This window comes from Dicentrarchus labrax, unplaced genomic scaffold (assembly GCF_905237075.1).
Source record: "Dicentrarchus labrax unplaced genomic scaffold, dlabrax2021, whole genome shotgun sequence".
Classification (NCBI taxonomy): Eukaryota; Metazoa; Chordata; class Actinopteri; family Moronidae; genus Dicentrarchus; species Dicentrarchus labrax.
Window position 1 is genome coordinate 8,843,838 of NW_026136705.1, and position 12,128 is coordinate 8,855,965.

Below are 12,128 nucleotides of genomic sequence, written 5' to 3' on the forward strand. Positions count from 1 at the left end.
AAAATTTTTTTTTTAAAAAAAAAAAAAAAAATTTTTTTTTGTGAGTTTTTTTTTTTAAAAAAAAAAAAAATTTTAAATTTTTTTTTTATTTTTTTTTTTTTTTTTTTTTTTTTTTTTTTTTTTTTTTTTTTTTTTTTTATAAAAAATTATTTAAAAAATTTTTTTTTTTTAAAATAAACACACATATTCAGCCACAAAACTGTATGTTTTCTTTCTGTTTGTTGAACAGATACATTTTTATTCCAGCTTTGTACCCCAAGGAACCCTGTGCACACCCAACAACAATTTACAGTAAAAAAAAAAGAGAATATACAGGAGAAACATGACTTTAAAGACAATATGCAGTCATTCTTTTGCACATACTGGACTGCATTCTCTTTATACATTTACATTGAGAATAAAAGCCATTTTTAATGACTAAATATAATTATAGTTGCTCCTTAAATCTTTGCATCTTACGATCAGTTAGTTAGTACCCATCCTCTCTTTCTACTATCTAGTAAATTTAGCCCAGACTGCTGCCCCCCCGCCACCACCACCTCCCCATCTTCATCTCCAGTGAAACCGCCCAAAGAGTACAACGTTTTGCGCAAGGTGACTTCCAACTCTTGACAGGCTTTCTGTCGAGTAAACGTTGAAGATGCCCCGGGGCAGAGTGCCAGCACTGAGGCCAGATGGGAGCCTCAGTCTCTACCTGCCACCAGCCCCCCTCCACACAGTCCCCTGACACCCCCTCCTGCCATCTGTGCCGACCTGCCCCTAGCTGTCAACAGTTCAAGAGCGGGTTGTGGCATTCCCGCCTGTGCGTGGCAGCCAACAACACAGCTGTGCAGATGTTGTCAGGGCAAAAAGATGGCGACAGCAAGGCTAACATCTGTGCTCCCTGTGGGAACGACAGAGCAGCACTTTGCAAGAAAGCCAGTCACTGTGATACTGTGTCAATGAGCTGACAGACGTGGTGCTTAACGTCCTGTGTGGAATCATCAGCGCTGCTCCTAAAGGCCCTGGAAACCCCCCTGCCACCCTCCCGTAGCACACAGCGCCACCACTGCATAATACTTTGTCAATTCCATAAATATGTTCTGGGGATTAAACCCAGATTAAGACACTGTAAACAAGACAGATTTACGTCAACTAAGTAGATCACAGTGATGTGATACTGAAAACACCACAGATCATAGGTTACACAACACGTTAATCCAGACATCATTATGTTTCTCAAATCTGCATGTTTTTATCTTTAGTGGTATGGTGAAAATGTCTCTGTGAAAGTGAAGCTGCTCTCACAATCCTCTGCTGTTTTCCTATGTGACTGCTGATTTTCCTGTCACTGGATACTCTCCCCCTGCTTGATGCAGTCTGTGGCATGTGTCAGGTATAGCCCTTCATTACCACCCTGCTGCTCTCTCTCTCTCTCTCTCTCAGACACACACACAAGAACAATGCACAGGATGTGGATGTGTTCATCTCAATTGTGTTTGTGTGTGTGTGGGTGTGTGTCAGAGGGGGAGTTGGGGGTGGGGGGCACAGGAGAGAAGGGAAGATGAATAAAAGGACTTCATACATTTTTATGACCGCACCGATAAGGTCAGTCATGTGCTGTGGTTACTAAGCAACACTGCCACCCCATGTTGGACAGTTACGGACCAGAAGAGTCAAACTCAAATATGTTTACTATTGCTCTGTGTATGACAGTCGACCATTCTCTAGCTTCCCAGATATATCTCTGTAGATTCACAGTCACAATAAAATGAACACAAGCACCAAATTATAAAAGACACTAGCAGCTGAATGCCTCTAGATGATTTACTGAATTCATAGAGAAATGGAATATCCTCAGAATACATTATTTTTCTAAGAAGTCCTCAAAGCAGTTCTAAAATCACTGTAAGTCATGGTGTAATGTGGCTCCCTTAAATATTGTACACGTAGTTAGACTACCACATTGGGTTTCCAATATATTGGGAAATATCTTTAATAATAATTAAAAAATAGTTCATGCCATCCATGATGGAAGCAATGAAGAAATATTTGATAATAATAATAGCTTGGTGACCAATGTCTTTTGTTGTGAAGGCCTTCTGGGAAATACAAGATACTTTTTTGATGTTTAGCCACCCTGGCTATAAATGTCACAGTGCCTCTGCTTATTCAGCTTCTGATTATTCTAAACAAATCGTTGTTGATAAAAAACAATTAAACGATCCACAATGTTTCCCAGGAAAGATGTACCCAACACTGCATGTTCCAAGAGAATAGGATGCTTTAGGAAACAGCTTTCCTGCGTGTAATCCCCCCTCTCTATTCTCCATTTCCTGTCACTCTTTAGCTGCCACTATCAATAAAGGTAATAAAAGCTCCAAGAAATACTTTAAAAAAAGCATGTTAAAATGTTTAGCAAAGTAAAAACTACAATATAGATGATTAACTTTGGTCTCACTATATATAAAGCAATTTTATTGGTTATCAGTGTTTTAGTTTGTATTAAGTTGATGAAGTCCAGACCCAGATCAGAATGATCAAAACCCTAAAGTCTACAGACTCTCTTAATAAAGAGAGTAGTAAAACATTATAGTTCCATTTTTTACATTTTCATAGTGATAGTGTTTGTAGATTAAGACTCCAGAGATAGAAACTGAATGTATCCTGTGTGTAAAAATTGGGATAACATTCTAAATAATCAACTCAGAACAGTTGAGTTGTGAATTCAGCTACTTAAAATCAATAGCCCTAAAATCCTAGAATTACCTCTGGATGACCCTGCTGTCCACTCAATCAGGACTGGACGGGAGTGCATTGAGCCGTGAGATGCAAATTAGTCAATGAGGGGAATCGATATATAGATCTGCTAAGGTGGGCCATCAAGGAGCTCAGCTCTGTCCACTCACTTGGTCGCTACCTTATGAGGCTGGGTGATTATAGAAGCCAATAAGGGAAAATTAGTTTTTTTCAGCCTTGTTAACTAGGGCTCTATCAGGCATTTAGTTAGTCCTCTGTTCCTCAAAAGAACTATTATACATATTAGGACTACTGCAGCTGACCAATAAGGAGAATAGGTTGAAGTCCTTGCATCTATAGCAGAGTCAAGTGGTTTATGAATATATATTTGAATATATGCTTCTCTGGACACAAAGAAGAAATACTGAAAACATATAGTTTTAGGTTTATTTTGTAGTTTGATGCTATTGATTTAAACTGAATGTTTTTATTAGTGTAGAATCATCTGAAAATAAGGATTGTTGTGTTTTTGTTACCTTAGAATGAACCGTTTTTATACAGGGTTGCCTTTCGTTAAGTCCACCATGTTTCTACAGTAGCCCAGTATGGACAAACAAAACAGTCATTGTAGATAGTGCCCTTCATGTTTTTTGCTAGCTTCACAGCCGCTGTAGTTTCTCCACACACTTTGCAGCCCATTTTGCTGCAACAGATGCATCATACTGTCTCATCCTGTAGAAACGCAACACAGAGCAGAAATACCAAGTTCTCCATTAGCAGTAACCTCAGTAGAATATAATGCAGCACAAGATGTTTGGGAACAAGCTGCAGATATGGTCTTGATTGGAGGAACAACAGTCTAAGAGTATCTAACCAAGGCTGAATTGTCTTTTAAATTCTTGCTATGGCTTTTTAGAGCAGACTATGATTTTTTTGTCACACAAAAACTGCAGTGGAAAGCTTATGGCACATAGCTTATTTTCAAGCAGACACAGCACTTTCCACCCTCTAATGGCAAGGAATTACTCTCAAAGGGAACACGATTTCTCCATTTCTTTATTCTGGAGACATGTCGACTCATTAAACTTGAATTGTGACTTTGTCTCACGTTCCGTTCAGAATTTATGGGCAGAGAGAAGGATTCAAAGATGATCTAATAAAATGAGGGTCTCAGGATGTACGTTAGACTACTGTTCTTCCATTTCTACCTCATAACGTGGTGTGAATTATTCAGCAGTCTGACCCAGGCGACAAAGCTCCCTTATTCTTATAAGTCGCAGATTGAGATGAACCTGCCGTCATTTGTCATTTATAAGACATTATCAGATATACATTTTATTGTTTGAATATAATCAAAGTACTTGAGAGTATTTTGTTAATAAGAGCTATAAAAGTTTCCCTTGGGGGATCTGGCTCTTTGTAGTTAAGATGAATGGATATTATTATTCCCCCCTGTACACTGGCCTCTTGTTAAATACATACATACACATACCTTATATTGTAAATGAGCTGCTACTGGAAGTAAGAGAACAACAACGTTAATATACAAATAAGCTTAACTGAACATCATTTTGAAAATCTGAAATGTATAATATAATATAAACTCTTGTGTCTCTGTTCTCTTTACACTGTACCGTAGTTACCAGTGGAAATAAGCTGTTGTGTTTTTGGTTGAGCCTGGATACTCACGACCTGTGTTTGTCACAATATGCGCTGTGTGGGGTATTTATAAGCCTTGCTCTGATCTCTCTGTTTAATAATGAGTACAGACTTCCTATTGTACTCACATTATACTCACAGTAATACTGACCTCTAGTAAATTTTCTCCCTTTGCTTTTTACAACCACTATTCTACATTTTTGCATAGATTGGTGTGAAATTTGGTACAGACATTCATGGTCCCCTGACTTTGGTGATCCCATGTCGTTTCCTCTAGCACCATTCCTCTTGCCACCGTTTTAAGTGAATTGTCTTGACAACTATGAGATATTTGGTTCTGACGGGATGAATTGTAATAATTTCATTTATGTCTTATCTTTTCATCTAGTGTCTTTAAGTACATTTTTTAATTTTAAGTTGTATATTATGCATTTTAGTAAGATCATACCATACATTTGCGGTAGGCCAAGCTTAGCCAGTTTTCGGTTTTGGAAAGCGAGAGTAAATGATAGCACAGCTAATGGCAAACCACCACTACTTTGTTCTTATAAATGTGGATTTATATGATTTTGTGAGCGATGGTTAACACCTATCTGACATGTGTAGCCTATAGTCAAAATGAAGAGTTGTTGCAACATTTTGGATGCAGATCGCCTCTAAAAACCAATGACCAAGAAGACCAATGCTTTGCATTGTGGGACACAGAGGATGAGGTAGACTGATCAAATACAAACTGGAAATACTTTCCTTATTAGTACAGCTCATCATCTAGGTATTTTTGGCATACTGCAGATTATGCTTTTTTTTTGCATTCTTGCATACTGCATGCTTCATTGTGGCCAAATCTGTATGTACTGCTATAGTGGGTTTGAATACAGCCTTAGTCTCGTTTGATTTCAGGTGATAAAACATGATGCGTACTGTATGCATACTGTATTCTACTGAAGACTAGAAAGGCGCTATACAAGTACAGGTCCATTTGCCGTTTACCATATTCTTAGTAAACTGCAGTATGGAGCAACATAACTGCATAACAACACCTGCATAAATCCAGTATAAGCACATTCATTTTACCGTCATACTGTACTGTTTTTACAGAGAGAGGTTTTCATTTCTTATGAAACTAATGTTTGTTACATTTTGATGAGGTTGAAAATATTCTACAAAGTTTTTCTACCTTTTTTTTTGTTGTTTTTTTTTTTTTACCATGCAGCAGTTTAAAAATCCATTCAACTTTTGTCTCAGATTTACAGCACAGTACACCCCTTTATCAGCGCAAAGAGAGAGTTCCCAGATATGTCTGAAAAGGTTTAACATTTAAATAACAGAAGGGTTTAAAGAGGATAATACCTTTTGACTTGATCATAACCTCACAACATATCATGGAGTTAAAGTGAGGATTAAAGAAATAGGGATTGAGTTCTTTATGATCATGCAGCCAGAGATTTTAATCCAATCTCTGTACCTAAACAGTCCACTGGGATAAACACTGAATACAGTCATTTACCATATGGCTGAATGATTTGACATAGCAAGACAAAAAAAGGCATCAAATTGAGACTGGTGAGGAAATGGGTCAGTTCCAAGTTAATTGGTACTCTTGGCTTTGTGTGTGTATTTTGTTAACAGCACAAAACAGCAACTATGTGTATGCTGTAAATAGGTTACATTCAGGTTGATGGATTTTGCTCATTCTCATACATTTGCTCACGCAGTAGCTATTAGATATGTCTGTCTGAGTTTCTGCTGTTGTTTTGTATGAAATCCAAGTTTTTAAGCAAATCTGATAACTATGGATGACCACGACTTGCATTTTCTGACAAAAAATACATGAGATAAAGGCAAAATGTAGCAATCTAAGAGCACAAACATATCAGGAATGAAAGGCCAAAGTGTTTCGTTAAATATCAGTAGGTGTTGATGTGTAAGCCAGTTTATCTAATGAGTTCCCTGATATTTGCAGGCAGTTTCTGTAGGTACTATAGCTGCCTGTAACTGGAGCAAAATATGTTGTACAGTATGGTTTCTAATAATAATCCATTTTAAAAGGGTAGTGGGGTGTTGACAGTGCCAGGCTGTAGACCAGTGCTGTACAGTGGCAAATAGAGGAAGAGGAGGCGTGCACATTAGAACAAACACAACACCAAAACTGGAAGAACAACAAACCCCCTCACTGCTGGGTGCCAATGAGGCTGACAGGGAGGGGGATTAGGCAAATTCAACACAAACAACAAAATACTTTGTATTCAATGTGTGAGGAATAGCGCATGTTTTCCTCTCTGCCATCTTGGTTCGGATGGTTGGAGTCAGTGATAATGATCTGTTTTATTTTGGGGATGCCTGGCTGGAAGCACATGTGGCGGCCAGACAGGCGGTGACAGGTCCTGTATTCCTGGTGCAGAGCATGTTCATGTGCAGGTCTGATGTGGATGCTAAGTCTAAGAGACAGACACTGTATCTGGGCGAAGGGCTAAAGCCTGGCTCGCCTGCTACAGTATTTGAACATAAATGGGCCACACTAAATTCAAACAGTCACATGGCAGCGGATGTCACTGCAGTTACCATTATGTCAGTGCCTTCGAAATCATTTCACATTCAACATATAATGCAAATGTGACTTTCTTATCACAACACCATGCCTGAAAAACACAACATGGATGTTTGCTCACTAAAGACTCAAAAGGAAACATTTAACTTCTGTCTGTTCCCCTTATGTCTCTTCAGATAGGCAAAATAATCATTAAAATGTAATGAGGTTGTCATTTTCAGGTTAATTGTTCATTGTTATGTATTTATATGGGGGTCACACCTTATCATAAAATATATTTATACTACGAAGTCTTCAGCATGGAATGTAATGCACACAGTAATCCACAACATCCTCCTCCTGTGTGGCTTGAATGGGGGTGAACTCATGCAGGGGGCTGTGGATGCCTGACATGGCCGCCGTTTGATGCCCCCTGGTGCATTGGGGGGGTTGCTGCTTATATTTGTCAAGGTCAATTAATAAATGCAGGCTGGCAGGATCCCCAAAATGCCCCTGGGGCTCATAAATTATCCAGAAAACACATTAAAAGACAGGATCTGATCTCCTCCAATTAAGATAATTTAGCATTTCGTTCCCTCACCAAATGCCTACATAGTATCCAGTCAGGTGTAGCCTACATCACTCCCTCTCCCTCCCTCCTTCCCTCCCTCCCTCAGCATCCATCCTCCAGCCTGCTACGCTGGCAAACCATAGAAGGGTGTCCTGCATGGGCTAATTCTCTCTTGCTTATGTTAATGTGCAGTTTTGCTTTTGTGAGTGGAACACCGTGATCCGTCTTCTCTGTGATAAAACAAAAGAGTTTTTTTTTTTAACGCTCCTTCAGAGGTTCAGCTGTGCGCCCCTCACCCCCCACCCCACCCCTGCACCTTTAAGGCAATGGAGAGGGAGAACAGCGGCTGCGGAGAAGGAGGCGAGGGTTTATTCCACAGTGCTCTGAGGCAGGGCAGGTTTTAAGCGCAGGGACTAGTGTGCGCAGTTTGTGTGTGCGGCTGCGGGGGGAAGATGCGTGTGCTTGTTGCTCGCCGGACGGAGAGAGGCGGCGAAGAGAGAATGAGTTTTCAGCGCAGCTAACAATCAACTCCATGCGCTCTTTAATCCTCGAAAAAAATCCAACTTTTACGCATTTTTTTCATATACTTGAGAAGACACGTTTGGCTGTTTTCAGTGCATAGACTTCAAATTTATTTATTTATTATTTATTGCTTCTTTTTCTTTATTCCTATTTTGGAGGCTTTTGTTTTTGTTTTTTTGTTTTAATTGCTTAACCGTGGAGTTGGTCGTGCGCATAGGCAGTTTGTCTTATGCGTCTCCAGCCTCTGACTCAGCAGCAGCAGCAGCGGCGGCACAGCTCACCTGGACCGGAGCGCACCGAGCCGAGCTCCCTCATGTTCCACGCAGAGCAGCGCTCCGACACGGGGGGACGGCTGCACTGAGGCCCGGCGCGGTGCGGTGCGGTCAGTCCAAAAAACGGGAGACGCACAGTTGTGGATCATACACTATCTCCCGCCGTACCAGGAGACAATCAGCAGCAGGAAGAAGCTCAAACCTCCTCCTCTTCATCTTCTTCCCAACGTGAAGGATTGAGAGAAAGAGAGAGAAAGATAGAGAAAGAGAGGGAGAGAGAGAGAGAGAGAGAGAGAGAGAGAGAGAGAGAGAGAGAGATTTGCAAGCTCCCCTTTCTTTCATTGCAATTGACTTGTTGGAGAAATAAAAGGAAGAAATAACAAGAAGAAAGAGTGCGGGGAGAGAAGAAGAAAAAGCATAAGCTTGGATATTGAACGGAGCGGGGCATGTGGATATTGGCTCTCATCTTTTCCCAGTGCATCTTGAATGGTAGGTGATGCATTTGTGCACGTTAAACTTCAAGTTTATGTTAATTATCCCACCGTGGCTAAGTATGCAAATACTATCCCAAATAATCTGAAAGCATTTCCACATTGAAGATATTTACTCCTTTTTTTTTTGCTCTGAAAAATTGAACGTTAGAACAGGCTGTTGCTATGTCCTGACACAGGCAGTGGGATTTGTAGGAGGTTTGATAGTAACATCCACATTAACCATAATGGAGTTTATGTGTAGGAACATTTAACCACTCATGGATTGTCAACATTTAAGATGACCCTTTTTGTCAAATAGAAAGAGGTGGAGAGACAGAGAGGGAGAGAGGGGGAGAAATGTAGGTTGAGTGATAGGTGCAGCTTGTACTGCATGAGGAACAAGGCATTTTTTATGTTTTAGTTTTTTGTTTTAGTACAATGAATTTTTAGGAAATTCTAGGCCTAAAATAAATTATCACAAATATGTTCTTTCATTCTCAGTTTGTACCATTACCGATTATTTATTGTCATTCATCAAACTGCATTGGGCCTCAGTCTGAGTGCATTTTCCTACATCATTTTTAGATGCTTAATGTGCATATTAACAGTGTTCAATCACTTTTTCACACAGATAACTTATGAAAAATGGTCTTTTATGAAATAATTTTGTTGCAACACATTTACATGTTTACCTGGTGTATTCACCATTTGTTTTTTTTAAATCTTAAACCTGCCTGAACATTTCATTCAAACAGAACAATTATTCACTTAATGAAACTAAAATAATTTCTTATATAGACATTTAAATATATTTTTTTAATTCATAAATCCCTCCTAAACCAAAACGTGTGTTGATAAAAAATGTAGTATATTTACTTGCATGTTATAATATAAGTAAATGTTTTATTATTTTAAGTATTAAATTACATAACTTGCACATATGAATTCATGTTCATATGCTGTCTGTTGGATCTATCGAGTGTCTTCCAGAAAAAGGATTAAATAGGTTGGCTGTTCTTTTTTTCTGGCATTGCACCCGCCATATTAGAAGCACAGACATGGAGTCATTTTGGATTGGGAAAAAAAGAGACAAGCCCTTATCACCCTTGCCCAAGTGCACGTCTTGCAAAATGCATCCAGATCCTATTTTGTTCTCAGTGAATTCCTCAAAAGATAGGTTTAATAAGTGCCAATTGTGTTTGATTTTGGACTAAAGGTGACTGATTTTTACAGCGAATACAAGAAGGGTGTGTGAAGAAGGGGGGGGCTATGAGGAGGACAAGGGGCTGTGGGGTAGGGGGTGGGATGTGCGTTTGTTGGGGGGCAGAAATCAGCTCGAAAGAAAATTGGGGTATTTAGAAGATCTTTTGAAAGGTAGACGGAGGGAAAGGGGTTAAAAAAAATCAAAAGTGGACACAATGTTAACTGAGAGTAGAGGGCGATGCGTCAAGCAAAGATGACAGGAAAACCATTTTGTGGCCATGCTGAAGGGTTCAATGAAGGCAGTGGTTATTTATAGGAGAGAATAGAGTAAAAGCAGTGATGGTGGTATAGCAAAGACTCCTTTCTGTTCCTGAGGCAAGACAATTTCAAGAAACAGAAAATACTGATTCCATGTCCATTTCAGATTTCACTCAATGCTGTGCTTAAATCTCTGTTTGCTGAGCACAATATATTGCTTTGGTTTTGAATGGCTTTTTCAGTCTCTTTGGTCCAGGCAACAGCGTTGCAAAATGGCTGCTGAGACATCTACATGGAAACTTTGAATGGCAGCAACAGCACTTGTAATTGTGATGAATGCTACATTTGTGGTCGCTTGCTGATGCAGTGCCATTCATATCGACAGACTCGGTTCACATGACACTGACCTTTTCTATTGATTCAGAGATTCAAACGTTGTTTTTGTGGCAGAAATTAGAATTACTCGAGTGTATTATGACAATCCTTTCTTTGTATTTTGGTTCTTTCTGTACCATGCTAAATTGACCATAGGCAAAATAAAAGGGCTGTGATTGTTGCTCTTAGGTGGTATTCTTTATGCTGCACATTTGTTTTCCCTGAACAGACCTGCAAAGATTATTCTTAATGAGCCGCTTCCATGAGAATCGTGCATTTTGCACCTCTTCTGGACAGAGAGAGATATGTAGCTTCCTGAAATAAAGGCTTTTAGGGCTCTGGTCCAGAGCAGGCTGAGGTTGTCTCTATGGAGACCTGGGTAATGAGTGTTGCTGCAGTGTGGGCTTTGGGCTTTAGCAACACTGCACTCTGTACAGGTGACCCTGGCAATGCTCCCTGATAGATTGCAGCCTGTCAGTCTTTCCTGATAATAGTTATGGGAGTCACATTTCATTTCAACACTTGATCTGATTTAAATGCTTGATTGCTTAAATATTTAAATTGATTTTTGTCGGTTTAGGTTATCCTTTCATGGTTGCTTGTGTAGATATTGATATTTGTGTTTCCTGTTAGTAGAATATATCTCTAGAAGATTACAACTGCAGCTTTACAGTGGTCACTTATGAATAGTATCAACTGTACAAACTCCATTTTACCATTTGCCAATTTGAGAACACATTTGCACGCTCATCTACAGTAGATATAAACAATCCACCGCTGTAGAGTGTAAAATCTGCTGTAGAGTTCACTTCGGTGGTGCTTGAGCTTTTAAAGTGCTCTTGCACAAGTGTCTATTAAAACCTAAATGGAATGGGAACAACATATTCCAGTTATGAAGAGATAAAATCGGGGAAATGGCATAATGTTGTTTTTGCTCAGCTACGCCAGGGGGGGAAATCTGACACATGCTCAATTGGACACTAATAAGCTGTGTAAATATACAGCAAAGCTTCTCAATTGGCTCTTGGTATCACTGTGTGCATGTGTATTTTTAGCTTGTAGTTTAGGCTGATGGAGAAAAGGAACCTTCACTTATTAAAACATAAGCATTTTTAGTATGACTTAAATCACACTTCAAACATGATTGATGTAGGAGCCGAATTTAGTTTCTTTCTAAATTATTTCCCTGGTTCAGATCATCATAGCAACCGATCGAACACAGAAAACAGTCTTCTAGCACCTTAATGCCAAGCAATGAGTTTGGAGGATTAAAGATACAAACTGCCTATGCATCTCAGTATTGTCATAATTGACTGTTCATTTTGATCAGGAGTAACCAAGGCATGATATTAACCCTTGTGAGGACTGAGATTATCATCATTCAAAGAGGGGTGTTTGCAATCAGCATATCACACATATCGTTCAAATATAACTATGAATTGACAATAAACAGCAAATGACTGATGTTATTGTGTGTCTGTAGTTTATTGGGTCATTGTAAGGGCAAAATCTATCGTTTTATCACTTCTGATAGTTTCATGACATGGGTA

At 39.3% G+C, this 12,128-nt stretch overlaps 1 protein-coding gene across 4 annotated transcripts in view; it reads left to right on the forward strand.

Moving 5' to 3' along the window:
• The first annotated feature begins 7,611 nt into the window (after window positions 1–7,611).
• dscama (Down syndrome cell adhesion molecule a) overlaps window positions 7,612–12,128 on the forward strand; it is a 93,449-nt gene continuing 88,932 nt past the window's right edge. For 2 of the 4 annotated variants that reach the window (XM_051401281.1, XM_051401283.1), the window contains exon 1: window positions 7,621–8,758. In XM_051401281.1, coding sequence (XP_051257241.1) covers window positions 8,716–8,758 — 43 coding nt within the window. In that variant the 5' untranslated portion in view covers window positions 7,621–8,715. Of the gene's footprint in view, window positions 8,759–12,128 lie in introns of all 4 variants that reach the window. The other 2 variants (XM_051401285.1, XM_051401284.1) reach the window with 2 other exon arrangements.